This window comes from Geotrypetes seraphini, chromosome 7, assembly GCF_902459505.1.
Source record: "Geotrypetes seraphini chromosome 7, aGeoSer1.1, whole genome shotgun sequence".
NCBI classification, from domain to species: Eukaryota; Metazoa; Chordata; class Amphibia; order Gymnophiona; family Dermophiidae; genus Geotrypetes; species Geotrypetes seraphini.
Window position 1 is genome coordinate 43,577,372 of NC_047090.1, and position 21,896 is coordinate 43,599,267.

Genomic DNA, 21,896 nt, shown 5'->3' on the forward strand with positions numbered 1-21,896 from the left:
CCTGGTCCATTCTTCATGCACTTTCCAAGTTTTACAGAGTGGATGTGGCAGTAAGGGAGGATTCTGCTTTTGGGTCCTCAGTGTTACAAATCAGCGCAGAGGTCCTGCCCTAGATTTCTGGGATTGCTTTTTATGTCCCATCCATCAAAATGATACATCTATTGCACTATAAAAAGAGATTGGGTTCTTACCTTGCTGATATCTTTTCTAATAGATAGGTGTGTCATTCTGGAACCCCATCCTATTTATCTCCTGAGCTTGTCTCAGTCAGAAAGTTCAAGTTCAAAATAAAATTTTGGATGCCTGTATTGCTACAATGTATTGCTATAACACATTAGGGGAATTTATGAGCTTCATAAATGTTTCTGTTTGGTATAATTATTTCAATGTTTCGATTGTTCAATGGCAATGTTTAACATGTGTGGTATATTTTCAGAGCAGAAAAGATTTGTAATTCGAGGAGTTTCCCCATACCCCTTCTTTGCATGTGTTTCTATATAGGGCTGTCACCTGCTTTGGTACAAATTGAAGGGAGAAGTAGCCCTCAAGTGAAGGAGGAGGTATTGAAAAGCTCGAATGGATTCCTTCTGCAAGGCTTGCAAGCATAGGAAAATGATCTGTCTGTCCAGAATGACACCCATATCTACTAGAAAAGATATTAGCAAGGTAAGAATCTAATCTCTTTATATGCAGAACAAGTTGTGTGCATAAATCCTACCACATAAATTGCAAAAGAGGGCATGGTCATGGAGGGGCATGGGCGAGTCATGGGCATTCCTATAAGTTACTTGCACTGTTTTACTGTAGAATATGCCCTAATCCACATCTAAGTTTGGTATGGGCATGGCTGCCCTAAATTTTAATCACATGAATGGGTGATACGCGTGTTCTATAAACTATGATTAACTTGAAATGCACTATAGAATAGCACTTATTATCCCAGGACAAGCAGGCAGCATATTCTTAACGCATGGGTGATGTCACCGACGGAGCCCTCGGTACGGACCTTTTTAACTAGAAAGTTCTAGTTGGCCGCACCGCGCGTGCGCGAGTGCCTTCCCGCCCGACGGAGGAGTGCGTGGTCCCCAGTTTCTTCGTTTCCGCGGAGCGAAGAAGACGCGTGTGTTTTTTCAACGGCCGTTGAACTCACTTTTTTGCCTTCCCGCTCGCGAATTTTTTCTTAATTTCTTTGTCTTTACCTTCGGGTTTCTTTCCTTTTGATTTGCAAAAAAAAAAAAAAAAAACTTTTATTTTTTCTACTCCTTTTTTCGTTTTGCCCCGGCAGGGCCTGTTGCCATTATCCAGGCCTCGGGGTTCGATTTTGCGGAGGCTGTTTTCCCCTTCATGCCCCCGCAGGTCGGTTTCAAGAAGTGCCAGCGGTGTGCACGCCCGATCTCCCTCACTGACCCACACAATTGGTGTTTACAGTGTTTGGGGCCAGAGCATCGGGCGGACTCTTGCACCCGCTGTGCCACTCTGAAGAAGCGGACGCTTAAAAACCGACAAATTCAACAAAATCTCTTGTTCGGCACCGGGTCGACGATGGACTCCTCGGCATCGACAGCGGTACCACAGAAATCGGCACCGTCTACTTCGACGACGCCCGACCCCACATCGGCGCCGCTGGCGCAAGGTAAGCCGGCTAAGAAGCCTCCCCCTTCCCTCGAGCGCCCACCAGCCACAGTGGCGACACCGACCCTGCCGGCCTCGCGCCGACCCCGAAAGCGCTCCGTCCCGATTTCGGTGAGTGCCTCGTCATCGGCCTCCTCATCGCCGGGACGTGGAGCGGCACCTAAGGAACCGAAGAAAAAGAAAGCGGTTCCGGTGCCTCCCCTGGATGACCGAATTGCGGCCATCCTCCAGGGTCAACTGCAAGACCAGCTGAAACGTCAGCTCGAGCAACTGTTGCCTACTATCCTGGCACCGCTCCTTCCGGTACCAGAACGGCCCGAGCCCCGTACCGAGCCACCGGTATCCACCCCATCGGTACCTATTAATACCTCCATGCCGATTCTCTCGGCCCAACATCTTCAGGCTACCACTGCTGATCCTTCTCGGGACCGAGCGGAGCGCCATTCTTCCCGGGACCGGGACCGACGCAGGTCCTCTTCTCCCGGTACCGTTTCGGTACGCTCTGGGAAATCTTTGTCCAAGACTCACCATACCGAGCCTTCCACCCCGGTGTCGCGTCATGCACACCCAGAGGTCCGGGACCCAGACTTGTGGGAAGAGTCCCCTCCCGGTACCGAGGAGGATCTCTCCTCCTCTGATGAGGATCCCTCAGCTCCTGACACCACCTCCAAGCCTGAGCAATCCTCCTTCTCTAAGTTTCTCAGAGAGATGTCTGCCGCCCTATCTCTCCCTCTGGAGTCAGACTCCAAGAAATCCCAAGCCTTTCTAGAGGCTCTGGATTTTGAGCAACCTCCCAAGGAGTTTCTTAAACTACCCGTGCATGACATCCTACGGGAGACTTTCTATAAAAATTGGGAGAATCCCCTTACAGTGCCTGGGGCCCCCCACAAGTTAGATAACCTCTATAGGGTTATCCCTATTCCAGGATTCGATAAGTCACAACTCCCCCATGAGTCCCTCTTGGTTGAATCCACCTTAAAAAAGACTCAGGGCTCCAGTGTCTATGCCTCCACCCCTCCTGGCAGAGAGGGTAAAACCATGGACAAGTTTGGCAAGAGGCTCTATCAGAATGCCATGCTGGCCAACAGGGCGAACAACTATTCCTTCCATTTTTCATTTTACATGAAACACTTGGTCCAACAGCTGTCCGCTCTCCAAAAGTATCTCCCAGAACGGAAGATCCCGCTTTTTCAACAGCAACTCTCTGGTCTCCTCCAATTGAGAAAGTTTCTGGTCCGCTCGATATATGATTCCTTCGAGCTTACCTCCCGTGCCTCTGCCATGGCTGTAGCCATGCGCCGCCTGGCCTGGCTGAGAGTCTCAGACTTGGACATTAATCACCAGGACCGTCTGGCCAACGCCCCTTGTCTTGGGGATGAACTGTTCGGAGAATCCCTGGATTCCACCACCCAGAAACTCTCTGCGCATGAAACCAGGTGGGACACCCTGATTAAACCAAAAAAGAAGGCTCCGCCTGCACGACCTTACAGGCCTCAAACCTCTTACCAGCGCAGATTCTCAGCCAGGCCACTCAATCCGCCTTCCCAACAGTCTCGGCGGCCACGGCAGCAACATCACCAGGCGCAGGCTCGTTCTCAATCCACTCAACCTAACAAGCCTCTGCCTTCTGCTAAGCCGTCTCAGCCCTTTTGACTCTTCTCTCCAGGGCATAGCCAGTCTTCCACCTTCGTTACCTCTTCCACAACCAATCGGGGGTCGTCTCCTCATATTCTTCAGCCGTTGGGAGGTCATCACATCGGACCAGTGGGTCCTCAACATCATCCACCACGGCTACTCTCTCAACTTCCAGACTCTTCCTCCGGACAACCCTCCCGTAGAGTCTGCTTCTCACTCATCCCAAATTCCCCTCCTCCTGAGGGAGGTTCAATCCCTCCTTCTCAATGCCATCGAAGAGGTACCTCCAGAACAAAGGGGTCAGGGATTCTACTCCCGCTACTTCCTGGTACCCAAAAAGACGGGGGACCTCCGTCCCATTCTCGATCTCAGGGACCTCAACAAACACCTCGTCAAGGAGAAGTTCAGAATGCTCTCCCTTGCCACGCTCTACCCTCTTCTTTCTCAACACGACTGGCTATGTTCCCTGGACCTCAAGGAGGCCTACACTCACATCTCCATCAATCAGAATTCTCGCCGCTACCTGCGATTCCAGGTGCACCACCGTCACTATCAGTACAAGGTGCTTCCCTTTGGCCTCGCCTCATCTCCCAGGGTATTCACCAAGTGCCTTATAGTGGTAGCGGCCTTCCTCAGGTCTCACAACCTCCAAGTGTTCCCCTACTTGGACGATTGGTTGGTGAAAGCACCTTCGTCTCAACTTGTGCTACAGGCTACTCATCACACCATCTCTCTCCTCCATCTCTTGGGGTTCGAGATCAACTACCCCAAGTCGCATCTGCTTCCCACCCAGCGACTTCAATTCATCGGAGCAATTCTGGACACCACACTAATGAGGGCTTTCCTTCCCTCCGATCGTCAACAGACCCTGCTCCACCTCTGTCGTCAGGTCCTCATGCACCCCACCATTCCTGCCCGGCAAATGATGGTCCTCCTGGGTCATATGGCATCGACAGTTCATGTCCTTCCTCTGGCACGTCTCCATCTCCGAACACCTCAATGGACTCTCGCCAACCAATGGTCACAGACTACGGATCTTCATTCCCATCCCATCTCTGTGACATCATCTCTTCAGCAATCTCTCCAATGGTGGTTGAACTCTTCAAATCTTTCCAGGGGTCTACTCTTTCATCTGCCCCCTCACTCCATGACCATCACCACAGATGCCTCCCCCTATGCGTGGGGAGCCCATCTGGGAGATCTACGCACCCAGGGTCTTTGGACCCCACAGGAGCGACAACATCACATCAATTTCCTGGAACTCAGAGCCATGTTCTATGCTCTCAAGGCGTTCCAGCATCTTCTCTGCCCTCAGGTTCTTCTCCTGTGCACAGACAATCAAGTCGCCATGTACTACATAAACAAACAAGGCGGCACCGGATCTCGCCTCCTTTGTCTCGAGGCCCTACGCATCTGGACCTGGGCCACGGCCCGCAATCTCTTCCTCAAGGCGGTCTATATCCAGGGCGAACAGAACTCCCTAGCCGACAATCTCAGCCGCATACTTCAACCTCACGAGTGGACACTGGATCCTCCAACACTCCACTCCATCTTTGCTCGCTGGGGCACTCCGCAGGTGGACCTCTTTGCAGCTGCCCCAATTCTGTTCCAGACTCTTCTCCCCTCATCGTCTGGCCCCAGATGCATTCCTGCTCGATTGGAAGGATCGGTTCCTGTATGCCTTCCCTCCACTTCCTCTGATGTTGCGGACCTTGTTCAAACTCCGCAAGGACAAAGCCACCATGATTCTCATCGCCCCTCAGTGGCCACGACAACACTGGTTCTCCCTCCTGCTCCAACTCAGCTCCAGGGAGCCCATTCCTCTTCCTGTGTTTCCTACTCTACTTACACAGCAGCATCAATCTCTACTGCATCCCAATCTGTCTTCGCTCCACCTGACAGCTTGGTTTCTCTCGGGCTGACCTCTCCAGAGAATCTATCTCAGCCTGTCCGTCTCATTTTGGACGCCTCCAGGAAACCGGCCACCCTCCAATGTTACCATCAGAAGTGGACCAGGTTCTCCTCCTGGTGTCTACGGCATCATCAGGATCCCACCTCTTTGGCGGTGGAATCTGTACTGGACTATTTGCTCTCCCTGTCCAATGCTGGTCTCAAATCTACCTCCATCAGAGTCCACCTCAGTGCCATCACTGCGTTCCACGAGCCTATCCTCGGAAAACCCCTCACGGCTCATCCTCTGGTTTCCCGGTTCATGAGAGGTCTCTTCAATGTCAAACCACCTCTGAAGCCCCCTCCTGTCGTCTGGGACCTGAATGTGGTTTTATCAGCACTCATGAAACCTCCATTTGAGCCTCTTGCCACAACTTCGCTCAAATTCCTTACCTGGAAGGTGCTTTTCCTGATTGCCATCACCTCCGCCAGGAGGGTTAGTGAACTGCATGCACTGGTCGTCGATCCACCTTTCACTGTTTTTCACCATGACAAGGTGGTCCTGCGCACCCATCCTAAATTCCTTCCGAAGGTGGTCTCAGCTTTTCACCTCAACCAGTCCATTGTGTTGCCTGTCTTTTTCCCTAAACCCCATTCTCATCCTGGGGAACAGGCGCTGCACACGCTGGATTGTAAGCGTGCCCTAGCCTACTACCTTGACCGTACCAGGGCTCACCGCTCATCTCCTCAGCTCTTTTTGTCATTCGATCCTAACCGTATAGGTCGTCCTGTCTCCAAACGAACGCTTTCCAATTGGCTTGCTGCCTGTATTGCGTTCTGCTATGCTCGGGCCGGTCTCTCACTGGAAGGTGCTGTCACGGCACACAGAGTCCGAGCTATGGCTGCTTCTGTGGCTTTCCTCCGTTCCACGCCCATCGAGGAAATCTGCAAGGCGGCCACTTGGTCCTCAGTTCACACGTTCACTACTCTCTACTGTCTGGATGCCTTCTCCAGACGGGATGGACACTTCGGCCAATCTGTGTTACAAAATTTATTTTCCTAATGGCCAACCATCCCTCCTCCCTCTTTGTTAGCTTGGAGGTCACCCATGCGTTAAGAATATGCTGCCTGCTTGTCCTGGGATAAAGCACAGTTACTTACCGTAACAGGTGTTATCCAGGGACAGCAGGCAGATATTCTTACGTCCCACCCACCTCCCCGGGTTGGCTTCTTAGCTGGCTTATCCTAACTGGGGACCACGCACTCCTCCGTCGGGCGGGAAGGCACTCGCGCACGCGCGTTGCGGCCAACTAGAACTTTCTAGTTAAAAAGGTCCGTACCGAGGGCTCCGTCGGTGACGTCACCCATGCGTTAAGAATATCTGCCTGCTGTCCCTGGATAACACCTGTTACGGTAAGTAACTGTGCTACATGGTTCTTTTGGGCGCAGATTTTAAAAATGCCATATAAAGAATTAGGTCCAAAATGCATGTTCATGTGTGTGTAAGTGCACTTTACAGTCACACAGTGGCACCTGTTAACTAATTCTGTCCCTGGGGAGGATGTTATGGAAAGGATTAATTTTTTATTTCAGGCTCCACAAAACTCAAAATTTGTTGTATGAGAGCACCAGAGATTACCTGCAGTTGAAATTTGATGGAAGATCACATGAGAAATCATGGATGGCTGAGAAGGATCAACTTCTGAGGGATCTGGACAGATGCAAGCATCACATCTGCTTCAGCAGGAATCCCCAGCATGAGAGAGACCAAGCTCGTGAAAGAGAGCATGAGCAAGAACGTGAAAGAGAGCATGAGCAACAACGTCTGCACCTTTCACAAGCAGAATGTAGAGTTCGCAATGCACAGAATGAAGAAATACAGGTAGAATTGCTCTTCTGAAACTTGTTATACCTTATTTGTAGTACTGTACCACAAGGCACAAGTTTATTGGCTAGTACTTGAACATCCAGAACTTGTGAATATATTTTAAGGGATGGGAACCAACCAATTTGGGATAGTTAGGATGTAGTCATCAGTTCAATGATAGAGAAAAAGGATTTGCAAAAGTTGGTAGTTGGAGCAGTCAGATTACAAAGTTGAGTGTGATGCTGGTAAGAATTAAGGGGGCAATAATCAAAATTGTCCAAAGTAAAGTGAATGGTTCTGATACTTTTACCAAGAAGGGTAGCCTGATAGTTAGCACAATGGGCTGAGAACCAGGAGCATTGGCTTCGGTTTCTACTGCAGTTCCTTGTGACCCTGGGCAAGTCACCTAACCTCTCTATTGACCACTGAAGATAAAGTACCTATAAAGTACCTATGTAAATGCTTTGGTTGTTTCATATAAACACAGTATACCAAATGCATTATCCTTATTACTCTTATCCAGAGGATTTGTATAATCAAAGCAAAATAGTGTTTTGATTATTTGTGCACATACAAAATAACCACAGTATTTATGCCTGATTTTTATAGAGGCAAAAATGTAAAGGAAAATAGCACATGCAGATTTGAATATACAGCCCCACAAACCAAGTTTCATTTTCCTAACCATTCCTTAGTACTTCCATCAATTGCTCTTCTAATACCATTATCCCCCCCATCTCCTAGCTCCTTATTACACCATTGATCATTACACCATTGACCTCTTCAATCTGCATCTGACTCCCCTCTCCTGATAAAGTTAGAATTTAGGCTTATGATGAGGATGAATGGATGGGGCATAGGCAACAGAATAATGTATAGTAGCATAGTGAGGGTGAGTGGCGCCTCCCCCTTCCCTTCCACTGTATATCTTTAATTTTCTTGGCATGAGCAGCATCATGAACTTGCTGCCCACGTCATGTCGGCTCTCCCTCTGATGTTACTTCCTAGGTGTGGGACCTGGACATGATGACAAAGAGAGCTGACATGGGCAGTAAGTTTGTGATGCTGCTTGCGCTGGGAAAATTAAAGAGGTACAAGGGAAAGGATACGCGTGCATGTCAAGGGGGGGGTGTCGGGTAGGAGCGGGGGAGTGGAGAGGAGGACTGGTGCTAGCGTCCGGGGCAGAACCCCCCCCCCCTTTACTACGCCATTGATCATATGAGCTTGACCAACTTTTCCTCAACATGGCATCACCAACTAGGGATTTGGTTTATTTGGTTCCCTCAACATAAACAATATCCTATTGTCTCTGGGATAGAGATGTGTATGATAAGGTGACAAGGTATATGTTGGTTTGTGAATGACTAAGTAGAGAGGTGGAAGGCATTCTTTCCTACTTCCATGCTTTCACCACTCTTGTCTTCTCTCTCCCCTCATCTTCCCAGTGTTTTTATCCTTTGTTCTATCTTTTTTTCGTTGGTCTTTTCTCCTTCCTTCCTCTCCAAACATTTGCCCTCTCCCATACCTTTCCCAGCACATTTTAACCTTTTCCTATCATAATAAATTTTATGTTACGCTGGTTCCAATCGTAATTATTTTAGCAAAGTCGTATTATTCACCATTATCATTTACGGCTATTGCAAACATAATGTAAATAAGTCATAAGTCTGTAAATTCAAATATTTTGTGTTCCGGCTCTTTATTAGTCCATAAAGACTGTTTATCCACCGTCTGTCATTTTTGGATGTCCCGTCATCCGGGACACATGATAGGAAAAGGTTAAACATTGTCAGCCTCCCTTCTTTGTACCTATCGGTCACTCTGTCCATCCCCTGCCATGTTTAGAACGCTTTTTCTTTCTCTTTCTCCTACCTCAATCCCCATCCACACCCACACATACACATTAGTCATCAATGGTTTATTTAGGTTATTTAGGTGATGGTGGGAGCCTGTTTGGTCGGAGATTTGTCTCTGACCTTCTCATAAAAGCATTTGCTAAGTGGGGGTGCACATGTATACTACACTATAATGACAGGCAGCCTACATCCCCCAACGTTATTTCTATATAGATGCATTATTTTCCTTGTACATAGTTCAGCTCTTATGGAAGAAATAGTTCCATGAATTATTTCCAAGACCCTGGAGGCTTTAGGCATTGCGAGTCTATGATCTAGGAACCTGCATTGGTTAGGAGCTTCCATACTATAGGGCAGTGGTCTCAAACTCAAACCCTTAGTGGGGCCACATTTTGGATTTGTAGGTACTTGGAGGCCGCAGAAAAAATAGTTAATGTCTTATTAAAGAAATGAGAACTTTGCATAAGGTAAAATTCTTTATAGTTTATAAATCTTTCCTTTAACAGTTAACAGCCTGCTGGGCTGTATAAAGAGAGGCATAGCCAGTAGAAGGAAGAAGGTGTTGATGCCCCTGTACAGGTCATTGGTGAGGCTCCACTTGGAGTATTGTGTTCAGTTTTGGAGACCGTATCTGGCAAATGACATAAGAAGACTTGAGGCAGTCCAGAGGAGGGCGACAAAAATGATAGGAAGCTTGTACCAGAAGACATATGAGGAGAGGCTGGAAGCCCTGAATATGTATACCCTAGAGGAAAGGAGGGACAGGGGAGATATGATTCAGACATTCAGATACTTGAAGGGTATTAACGTAGAACAAAATCTTTTCCAGAGAAAGGAAAATGGTAAAACCAAAGGACATAATTTGAGGTTGAAGGGTGGTAGATTCAAGAGTAATGTTAGGAAATTCTACTTTATGGAGAAGGTTGTGGATGCCTGCAATGCGCTTCCGAGATAGGTGGTGGAGAGGAAAACGGTGACGGATTTCAAAGAAGCGTGGGATGAACACAGAGGATCTAGAATCAGAAAATAATATTAAATATTGAACTAAGGCCAGTACTGTGCAGACTTGCACGGTCTGTGTCTGGCTGTTTGGTGAGGGATGGGCTGGAGAGGGCTTCATTGGCTGGGAGGGTGTAGGCTGGAGTAGGTTTTAACAGAGATTTCGGCAGTTGGAACCCAAGCACAGTACCGGGTAGAGCTTTGGATTCTTGCCCAGAAATAGCTAAGAAAAAAAATTTAAATTGAATCAGGTTGAGCAGACTGGATGGACCATTCGGGTCTTTATCTGCTGTCATCTACTATGTTATGTTACTATGATTGGCTGGACCAGAACTTCCTCTCCAACGTTAGAATTGACGTCGGATGGTGAGAATTGGTCAGCCCCACGCTGAGGAAGATAAGCAGGGAGAGCTAAGACCTCGGCACTGGCCTGTTCCTCGATTGCAGTGGCTTGGGGGAGGGCAGTGAGAAGGGAAGGGAAGCAGGTTGGGGACCCTGCTTAGGCAAGCCGCGAGCCATTTGCTGACATTCCCTCCAGAGAGACGCAAGTCAATTACAGCAGTCGCAGTCTGTACGCGATCATCCTCTCCACAATCGGAAAACTTGTGAAGTGGAGCGGGCCGCAAAATAGTCCCTGGAGGGCTGCATGTGTCCCGCGAGCCGCGAGTTTGAGACAACTGCTATAGGGGTTTTGAAAATCTTTCAAAGGATTTCCCTGTTCTTTTCAAACTACAACAGAGCTGGATCCTCCAGAAAGCAGGGCTAAGAGTGATTACAGCAATAGCTAACCTCTCTTCTTTTAATGTTTGAGGAGCAATAGAAGCTTGATGAAGTTACAGGGAAATACTTTTAAAACCAATAGCAGAAAATATTTGTTCTTTATTGTCCCTCCAGACTGGCACAGAACAGATGGAGACTGAGCAGGTGGAGTGGTCTGGTTTGTTAAGGCCTGTTGGATCTGGTTAGTGAGTCTTTCTTGTCCCTTTGTCTGACTCGGAGGTGTCACATTCGGAAGGGTCAAGTCCCTCCCCCCATTTCCCCCACCTTCCCAGGTTTTTCTGAATCTAGAGGGGTGACCCCGGGAACTACAGGCCGGTGAGCCTGACTTCAATTATAGGGAAGATGGTAGAAGCTATGATAAAGGACGGCATTTGCGAGCACATTGAGAGAAATGGCCTACTGAGAACAAGCCAGCATGGATTCTGTAAGGGAAGGTCGTGCTTAACGAACCTTCTGTACTTCTTTGAGGGAATAAGCAGTCGGGTGGACAATGGGGAACCCATAGACATCATTTACCTTGATTTTCAAAAGGCTTTCGACAAGGTGCCACATGAAAGGCTGCTTAGGAAACTGTGGAACCACGGGGTGGGAGGGGATGTGCACAGATGGATCGAGCACTGGTTGTCGGGTAGACTGCAGAGGGTCGGAGTAAAGGGCCAATATTCTGACTGGCGGGGAGTCACAAGCGGTGTGCCACAGGGATCGGTGCTGGGGCCGTTACTCTTCAACATATTTATCAATGACCTGGAAAAGGAAGCAAAGTGCGAGGTTATAAAATTTGCAGACGATACCAAACTGTGCGGCAGAGTTAGCTCCAGGGAGGAGTGTGAGGACCTGCAAAGGGACCTAGACAAGCTGGAAGACTGGGCAAACAAATGGCAAATGCGCTTTAACGTGGAAAAATGCAAGGTCATGCATATAGGGAAAAAGAACCCGTTGTTCAACTACAAATTGGGAGGGGCATTGTTGGGAGAAAGCAATCTTGAGAGAGACTTGGGTGTGCTGGTGGATCCATCACTGAAGCCATCTGCACAGTGCGCAGCGGCCTCAAAAAAAGCCAACAGGATGCTGGGCATCATAAAGAGGGGCATAACAACTAGGACGCGGGAAGTCATCATGCCACTGTATCGAGCGATGGTGCGTCCGCATCTGGAATACTGCGTTCAATATTGGTCGCCGTACCTCAAGAAAGACATGGCGGTACTTGAGAGAGTCCAAAGGAGAGCAATGAAACTGGTAAGAGGGCTGGAACACTGCCGATATGCTGAGAGGTTGGATAGGCTGGGGCTCTTCTCTCTGGAAAAAAGGAGGCTCAGGGGTGATATGATAGAGACCTTCAAGATCATGAGGGGCATAGAGAGGGTGGATAGGGACAGATTCTTCAGGCTGAAGGGGACAACAGGTACGAGGGGGCATTCGGAGAAACTGAAGGGAGATAGGTTCAAAACGAATGCAAGAAAGTTTTTTTTTTCACCCAGAGGGTCGTGGACACTTGGAATGCGCTACCGGAGGAAGTGATTAGGCAGAGTACGGTACAGGGATTCAAACAGAGACTGGACGGATTCCTGAAGGATAAAAGGATCGTGGGATACTGAGAAAGCTAACCAGAAAATAAATATAGAATCCCAACCAGGTCGTGCATGTGCAAGGGCTAGGACTTTGATGGGAAGATAGGACTCAATAGGAAACCAAGGTGGCATGGGGGCCCCTTCTGGTGATTTAGACAGGTCATGACCTGTTTGGGCCGCCGCGGGAGCGGACTGCTGGGCAGGATGGACCTGTGGTCTGACCCGGCGGATGCACTGCTTATGTTCTTATGTTCTTAGAGGAACCTCAACTGTACACCTTGCCACTGATATCGGCATGGACTACAGTTTAGAGTGCCTGTGAGGTCTGCTTTCTCTTGATATAGCTGGTTGGCTGTGAGAAGAAATAAAAAAGAGAAAATAAAAGACACAAAAAATAAAATTAGCTTTGTATTGGGGGGAAAAAAGAGGCCTGAGGCTGCCGGTTTTTTTACACAGCGTTTGTTGTGCGTGGGTTTTTGTCTTTTTCATGAGTATTTCAAAAAAGCAGAAAAAGTGCACTGTTTGTGGGTGCCGATCAGTGGATGTGTCTGGCAGTTGCATGAAATGTTCCAGCTGCCTCGAGAGAGACCCATCTTCGGGTGTCAGCATGCCGGGTTTGCCTTCGAGCGCACATTACTCGTCAGCTGGGGTGAGCCACGGGCTTCCCCTGGTCGCCCATGCTGGGTTTTCATCAGCTGCTGGCAATCAGTCTGATTTGTGGTTGCAGTCCGCCTGGGTTGAGGATTCCATTGTAGCTGTATCGGTGAGGTCGGCTATGCCTTCAGTGCCGCGTATGTTTTCTGGTGACAGTATGGTGATGCCCTTCCCTCAGTTTTGGCGGGAAGCACGTCTAATTTGCCCACAACCTCAAGTGACCTTCCTCCTGTCTTGCAAAATCAGGAACAGGTCTTACCTATGTGTCTTCTGCTCCTAACATAAATGCTGTGTTGCCGCCGGGGTTTTTTCCTCCTGAGTTGGTGTTGGCCTTGTGCAAGGCTTATTCTGTATCGTTTGGTAGACCGGCATAGTCCTTACGAATGGGTTTTTATGCCTCACTGCTACCAGCAGATGGAGACTGAGCACAAACTTGTATATCGGGCTAGCTTCCCCCCTAGCAATCCTCTCAGTCTCCTTAGCAGGTGGTAAAGACAAGATCGGCTCCCCTCTTAGTACTGTTAGAACTTTGTCTTTGGACTCCTGGGTTCCCCTTTTTGTGCCGGATAGAGCTTGGACGGGTTCTGTTTGGGGATCCGTCCGACCTCGGGAGTGTTAAACCTGGCAGGTCTTGTGCTGGGTCCCTCCCCCCACCTTCTTCCACCTCCCCATATTTTTGTAGAGGTGCCTTAGCTGGCGGCCTGGCTCCCTGGTTGGTCAGCCCTCCAGCTTTGAGAGCCATGGAGTCTGTTCTGTAAAAAAAAAAAAAAAAAGATAAAAATCCTGAGGTGTGCCGGTCTAAAGGGCTCATTTCCCTTTAAAACTGCCTTTTTACTGTTTTTTCTCATCTAACCGGCACTTTTCTTTCATCTAGGGCAGTTTACAGCACAATGAGCACTTTTAAAGGGAAAAAAATGCTCATTGTGTTCCAGACGTGAGGTACTGGCCAGCCTGTACAAGCGTTGTGCTGGCCGGAGTGGTGGGGTAGCCTCGACAGCAGCGGATGCCGGTGGCCAGGGCACCCCGCCGCATGTACCTTGTGAGTCGGCTTCGGATCGTGGGGGAGCCGGGGCTTCCCCCGACGCCCACGCGGAGGGTTCCCCAGCCGCCGCCGGTCAGTGAGAAAAGGATTCCCTTACCGCTGGAACGGCTGGGGATTTCCTTTTAGCGTCGGTCGGTTCCTCGGCTTCAGCGTCAGGAAAGTCCCAGGCTTTTCAGACATGGCAGGCCGCAGAAGCTCCAATTTCGGCGGGAACCTCCTCCTTCATCACAGTTACCTCAGGTGACCTTCCCCCTGTTCTGTAAATATAGGGGCAAGGTATGGCAGGGTCCCCTGCTGGGCCAGAGGGTCTCTTGGGACCGCTGGGGGTCTTTCCCCCTGAATTTGTTAGCACTTTGTAAAGTTTATGTGCTGGCAGCTGGAGGTTCTGTGTCCACTCGGGGGAGGGGGTATGCCCTCGACGTCTTCCCCGGTGCGGCCCCACACAGTGGCAGTTTTTCCCCCTTCTCTCATCCAAATGACTGAGGATCTCTTGGGATGAGGATTTTTGCCCAGAGGAGCAAGATGTTGTTGATGAGGACCTGGACCCTTGGGGAGATTTCCAGTATCCTCTTGGGGGGTCGAATTCTGCCAGCGAGGGGTTAAGCACCCCCTAGCTGGTGAAGATGTGTCTTGTGATGTGAATTTTTCAGCTTCATGAGTTAATTCTTCAGGTCTCCTCAGTTTTGCACTTTGAGGACACTGTGTCGGAGCCCCCATGTACGGTGGACCCCTTGCTTAAGGGGTTCCTCTCTGCTTCCTGCTCTTTTCCTATGCATCAGGATATTCGGGATATTATGCTTGCTCAGTGGCAGGTGCTGAGGTGATGTCAACTTGCAATTTGATCAATGAAATGCATTGAAGTGCACGATCTTGGTGTGATGTTGAGACACATGGATGTCCGGACTGAGATTTGTCTACCACTGAGCCCGTCGCTTTCTTCTTTTGTACTATCTTTACTACCTCGCTGTGACTGCGGCCGATTTTGTTAGCGATCTGGCGGCACGAAAATCCTTCTTCACTCATCAATGACACACAAGCACGCTCCTCCATCATCAGGTTCTGAGTCTTCTTCATGGTTGAAGCTGAAAGTGTATGAAACCCCACAAGCCTGTGCTTTTTATAGTTGCACTGTTACCGAGATGTCTGGACTGTAATTGACTGATGAAAACAGCCTCCTGATTTGTCAGAAATAACCAATGCAGATTGGACAGTCTCAATCCAGTTTTGAATCATGATCTGTAGCATGGTAGCTATGTTTCAGTATCAATAAAATTAGAAACAAGTGATTTAAAAAAGTTGATTCTAATAGCCAAATGTATCCTTTATAATGTGGTAGATAGATAAATCTATTGGGTCAACAAAGAAATTAAAAGGTCAGAAACTTGGAAGAATGCAAAATTCACAAGTGGTTCTAGAATTTTGTATACCACTGTATTTCCCTATAACTTCACTTTGTCCTCTAGTCTTTGGTGGAGCCAAAAATCATCAATTCACTTGTACTTGTTCTATACCACTCAGGATTTTGTAGACTTCAATCATAGCTCCCCTTAACCGTATCTTTTTCAAGCTAAAGAGCCCTTACCTCTTTAGTCTTTCCTCATAGAAGAGGAATTCCAAGAGAAGTCTTGATTGCTCTTCTTTTGAACCTTTTCTAATTCAACTATTTTTTTTTTTTTAGATACAAATCCTCTGAACAAATCCTAGGAACAAATCCTCTGAACTCGTTCTCGAGACCATAACAAGGGCCTTCCTAAAATTCCAGAGATTACTGATCATTGGAGATATTAATCTCCATCTAGACGATAACACCAGCAAGGATGCAATCAAATTCAAAGACTTCCTCACCTCTCTAGGCTTCACCGCTCCTTCGCCTACCCCTACCCACAATAAGGGGCATACACTAGACATCATCAGCTTCCTTGACCTGACCAAGCACAAAACTTCTGCCGAAGTGGCCCGTTGGGAACATGTCCCCTGGTCTGATCACCTTCTAGGCTCTTTCTGCCTTCCCATTTTCATATCTCATCTGGGCACTCCACCCCGACCCACAAACTCTATCACCTACCGCAAAAAAAATCACGAGTGAACTGTTCTGGACTCAATTTCTCAACCAACTCCCCCCTTTTCCTAAACATGCCGACCCAGATTCCAACTGGCATAATTGGGTAACCCTTTCCGGGACTACCTACCGTGCTCTTGCCCCTTTGTCTACTAAACCTATCTCCCACTCCCGCAAGGCTCCCTGGTATCTTCCATATCACAGGGAATTAAAGCAGAAATGTCGAGCCCTGGAACGTAAATGGAAAAAAATCGAAATCCCCTTCAGACAGACAATCCTGGAGAGACAACATCAAGTTCTGTAACACAGTACTAAAAAAAGCAAGGAAGAATTTCTATAGAGATAAAATCACCAGATCAAAAAACCAAAATAGCGCAACCTAACCTCAAAAAACGACTCCACCTTTCCCCTTTCTCCCCCATCCGCAAATGACCTAGCTAAATTTTTCAATGAAAAGATTACTACCTTACGGAGTTCTTTCCCCCCAGCAGTCTCTTACAATTCTCTGCCTCCCAACAACTCCAACCCTATCCCTGCTGATAGATCCTGGACTGCCTTTGAACTTGTATCCGAATCCCAGATCTCTAAACTCTGTCTCAAACTGAAATCCTGCAATTGCATCCTGGATCCTTTCCCTTCCTACCTTTACGAAAACATTCCCGAACAGCCCATCTCCTCCCTTACCAGGCTTATAAATTCTGCTTTACTATCGGGCCTGTTCGCCACAGAAATGGAACACATTGCCTTGTCCCCTCTTCTGAAAAAAGCCAATCTCGACCCTTCCTTACCATCTAACTACCACCCAATAGCAAATATCCCTCTCCTAACTAAACTGCTGGAGGCCATAGTCGCCACCCAGCTCTCTTCTTACCTAGAGAGATTCTCCATCCTCCATCCCTACCAATATGGCTTCAGACCCAGCTTCAGCACCGAATCCCTCTTAGTTTCCTTAATTTCTAAGGTGCAACAACTACATTCTCGTAACAAATTCGCTGTCCTATTACAATTCGATCTCTCTGCAGCTTTCGATGTTGTCCACCACGACATACTACTTTATCAACTTTCTGAGATAGGAATTGAATCCACCATCCTAAAGTGGTTCTCAAACTTCCTACGCTCTCGCTCCTACACTGTCAACACAAATGGCACCATGTCCGTTCCTTGGACACCATCTTGCGGTGTCCCTCAGGGATCACCCCTATTCCCTATTCTCTTTAACATCTATATGTCCTCCCTGAAACTCCTCCAATTATCCCCCCTTGAAACAATCTACACATACGCTGATGACATCCTTGTCCTCCTTGAGACAGACCAGAACCTCACCAACCTCCACGAGAATATTACAGCTTGCATAATGAGACTCCATTCCTGGTCCTTCTCGGTACAGATGAAGTTGAATGAATCAAAAACAAAATTACTCTGGCTCGGCCCAAAATTAGAACACCTGCCCACCCTCTTCGAACTACCCTCAGGCGCTGCACTGCAGCTTGAGTTCTCAAGCAAGGTCCTTGGCATCATTATCGATTCTTCTCTCTCCCTCAATGACCCTCTCAACTCCTTGGCTAAATCATGGTTTTTCAGCCTCCACATGCTGAGGAAAGTAAGATCCTATTTTCACCAACAACATTTCGCTGTCCTTGTCCAATCCATCATCCTCTCCAAATTAGACTACTGCAATGCCATCTACTTAAGCCTATCAAAAAAAAGTCTTCAAAGACTCCAGCTAATCCAGAATACTGTAGCCAAATTGATCTTTGCAAAAAGCAAGTCTGACCATGTCTCCCCACTCCTAGCCAAACTTCACTGGCTCCCAGTGATTTCCAGAATCCATTTCAAATGCTCCTGCCTGGCTTTTAAGATCATTCACGGCATCCTTCCTCCCTTAATCCCACTATTTTATAACTCCTCGAGTCCTGACTCTACCAGACCCGCCCAAAGGTATAAATTATCCTTCCCCTCTCTTACACGGTATTCGCTATGCAGGCAAACTGGGAAAATCCCTTCTCTTCAGAATCACAGGTCTTTGGAACGACCTTACTATCCTACTGCGGAACCTGGGCTCCCTCCAATTATTCCGCAAGCAACTGAAAGCCTGGCTTTTCATTAAAATGTAATTCTATCCCCCCTTACTCTTCTCTTCTATATATAAGTTCATGTAAACCTTTTTTTTCCTTCTCTTCCTATATTTTAAGCTCTTGTAAACCGTGCCGAGCTCCACAACATCCGTGGAGATGATGCGGTATATAAACTTAAAGTTTAGTTTAGAATTGAATGCAATATTCAAGGTGAGGTTGCACCATGGAGCAATAGAGGCCACTTTCCCTCCAAAATTCAAATCTGTGACCAATGGACTTTCCCTCCACAATTCAAATTTGTGACCAACCAACTTTCCTGCCTCAATCACCTCAAACCACAACCAATCAAGTACTCACTATACTGTATATATAAAGACAAACTGCAAACCACACAGCTTACCCTGAAGAAAGCCACAACATGATGGCTGAAGTGTTGGTTCTCTTTACCTAGTTGCGGTGAGACACAGACAATTAACAGCAATCGGCATTATAATAATCTTAGTGTTTTTTACCATTCCTTTTCTAATAATTCCTAACATCTTATTTGTTTTTTGGATGCCGCTGCTCATTTGGTGAAAGGTTTCAGCACAATGACACCTAAATCTTTTTCTTGGGTGCTGACCCCTAAGGTGGACCTTAGCATCTGGTAACTATGATTTGGATTATTCTTGCCAATGTGCATCACTTTGCATTTATCCACATTAAATTTCATCCGCCATTTGAATGCCCAGTCTTCCAATTTCCTAATGTTTGCCTGCAATGTTTCACAGTCTACATGTGTTTTAACTTTGAACAGTTTAGTATCATCTGCAAATTTAATCACGTCACTCATCATACCAGTTTCCAGATAATTTATTAATGTATTAAATAGCACCGGTCCCAGTGGCACTCTACTATTTACCCTTCTCCATTGAGAAAAATGGTCATTTTAAACGCTACCCTCTGTTTTCTGTCCAATAACCAATTCCTAATCCACAACAAAGCATTGCGTCCTATCCTAAGACTCTTTAATTTTCTCGAGAGCCTTTAATAGGGAATTGTTGAAAGCTTTCTGAAAATCTAGATGCACTTTTTCAACCGGCTCACCTTTATCCACATGTGTATTCACACCTTCAGAGAAGGCTAGCTGGCTCCAGTGTGTTTCTCTGTCTCTAGCGAGTCCCAGCTAGGATTCGCTACATCCAGAGAGAGACTTGAAATTTCTAGCTAGCTGATAGTGCTTTGTCTTAATCACTAACACTGCTGGCAGGGTATGAAAGGTTGGAGGGAGAGAGAACTTAGAGATACTGGACCATGGGAGTGGGAGGAGGATGAAAGAGATACCAGACTGTGAACGGAGGGAGGAGGACGAAAGAGATACCGGACTATGGAAAGAGGGAGGAGAAGGAAAGAGATATCGGACTGTAGAGTTGGGGGATGGTGGGAAGGAGGAGAGTGTACCAGACCAGGGGGGAGGGAGTATTCAGAGCACAGGAAGATCTGCCAAAGGAGAGGGGCAGAGATAATGGACCCTGGGGATGGGAGAAGATAGGGAAGAGGGTTCAGGAGCACTGGAAGATTTGTTGAGATTGAGGTGTAGATGGGAGGGGCTTGATGTTTAATAGGGTCAGATGCTGGAAATAGGGGATGGAAAAAACTAGGGAGATGGTTACAGGGGAGGGAAGGAAAGAAATGGTGATCACAGAGTAGTGGGGAGAGGAAGGGTAGGGAAGAGAGCGTGGAGGGCGGAGATGATGATTGGTGCCCATGAACGACGGGGAAGAGAAAAGACAAACTAGACTGATTTGAAAAGGAGGAAGAAAAATGGAAGAAAAGTTGATTATGAAATATAGGGTTGGAAGTAAAGAGGGAAAGAAAATGAAATAAGTATGAAAAGATAGGAGGCCATGAAAATAGAATTCAGAGCACAGGGAAGCAGAACCAGATATGCTTTACGAGATTATTGGAAAGATAAAAATCACCAATAAAGTTAAGATAAATGATTTTTTTTTAGTTTAGTAAGGGAGGTAATGGGATTTGATATACTGCCTTTCTGTGAGACAATTGAATTGAAATGTGTCTGTTTTGAGAATTTAGATCTGCTATCTACAGTCATGTGAAAAAATTAGGACATTCCATGAAATATTCAGTTTTTCTTAAGAAATGTTCACATATCTATTTTCGGAGTTTGTTTTTCTAATTTACTTTTATTTCTTTGATCTTTTTTCTCTCTTTATTTTATTATTTGAATTGTACCTTTCCCTCACCATTCTTGGAATATTGTTATATGTTTACTAGTTTAATAATTGTTTACTCAGGTATTTTAGCTAGATTGTGAGCCTTCGGGACAGATAGGGAAATTCTAACTACTGTACTTTTCGCTCCATTAGACGCACCTGACCATAAGGCACACCCTAAATTTAGAGGAGGAAAACAAGAAAAAAATATTCTGAACCAAATTCTCCCTGCCAGGCTCTGCACCCAACCCCACACTCCTTACCAAGCTCTGTACCCTGTCCCCCCTCTCTGCCAGACTCTGTACCTTGTCCCCCCTCTGGTGGTCTAGTGGTAGGCCTGGACAGGGCTGGCAGGCAGGTAGGAATGGGACAGGGTAGATAGGTAGGTAGGCAGGCAGACCTCCTCCCCCCTCCTGGGCAGGCAGGCCTCTCCCCCAGGCAGGCAGCAGGAAAGCCCAGTCCTCTCCCTCCTCCCTCCCTATTTTTAATTTGGCAGGGAGGACAGGCAGGCAGACAGCCCCGGCCTCTCCCTTCTCCCTCCCTATTTTTAATTGGGCAGAGCAAACAGGCAGGCCCCTGCCTCTCCATCCTCCCTCCCTCCCCCGCAAGCAATAGGCAGGCCCCGCCTCTTCCTCCACACCCCTCAGGCAGGCGACAGGCCCTCTTCCCCACCCCCCCACCCCCACCCCCGTGCATACCTTTTTTTTTTTTTTTACTTATGTTGGCAGCCAAGGCTGGCTGCCTGGTTCCCACTGCTTCCTCCCAGAACTGCCGGCTGACGCGGCTGCCTCCTCTTCCATTCTCTCGCGACATAGCAGCGCACCAGGTTGCCTGCCTGGTCCCGTGCTGCTTCCTGTGGTTATTTTAAGCCTGTGAAAGCCCCCCCTTAAGCCTTACCTGGTGGTCTAGTGGGTTTTCAGGCAGTAGCAATCTTCCCACGCTCCTGCCCCGTGCAGATCGCTCACAGGAAATGGCTGTCTTGAGCTCCCGTAGTCTCTTGAGCCATTTCCTGTGAGCGATTTGCACGGGGCAGGAGCGTGGGAAGATCGCTTCTACCCCGAAAACCTGCTAGACCCACCAGGTAAGCCTTAAGGGGGGTCTTACAGGGCTTAAAGTAGCCCAAAAAAAGAAAGAGGAATTTTAGGTTTAAAATCGCGAATAAGTGAATCCATAGATAGAGAAACCGCGAATACGGAGGGGAAGTGTACATCCATAATAATCCAGACAGAGCAGAAATGACATAATTTACATAAATTACAGTATAGACATCACAATAAAACATATGCCCTAAGTAGCATCTGGTGAGATTAGGTGGCATAGGTGTGCTGACTGAGTGGCATTTCTGGGTGAATGACTTTAAGGCTAGTAAACAGGAAGGTTTTCACGGCCTACCTGAAGTTCCAGAGTCCATCTAGTGATCTGACAGAAGGGGGGATGGTGTGCCAAAGTTTGGGTATGAAATGTGAGTAGGAGCATTTGCGGGCTGTTTCAGTTTTCAGGGAGCGGCCAGGAGGTATGGTCAGTCATTTTTCTCCTTGGGACTTTAGTGGTCGCTTTGGGAAGTAGATTTGTAGTTTAGTTTTCATGTACAGAATCATTTCATGGAAGGTTTTGAATGGGCAG

The 21,896-nt window shown here is 47.5% G+C and overlaps 1 protein-coding gene across 2 annotated transcripts in view; it reads left to right on the forward strand.

Moving 5' to 3' along the window:
• Positions 1–21,896, forward strand: part of CCDC77 (coiled-coil domain containing 77) — a 159,223-nt gene that overhangs the window by 90,917 nt on the left and 46,410 nt on the right. For both annotated transcript variants that reach the window (XM_033952793.1, XM_033952794.1), the window contains exon 9: positions 6,751–7,039. In XM_033952793.1, the coding sequence (XP_033808684.1) occupies positions 6,751–7,039 (289 nt within the window). The remainder of the gene's footprint in view (positions 1–6,750; positions 7,040–21,896) is intronic.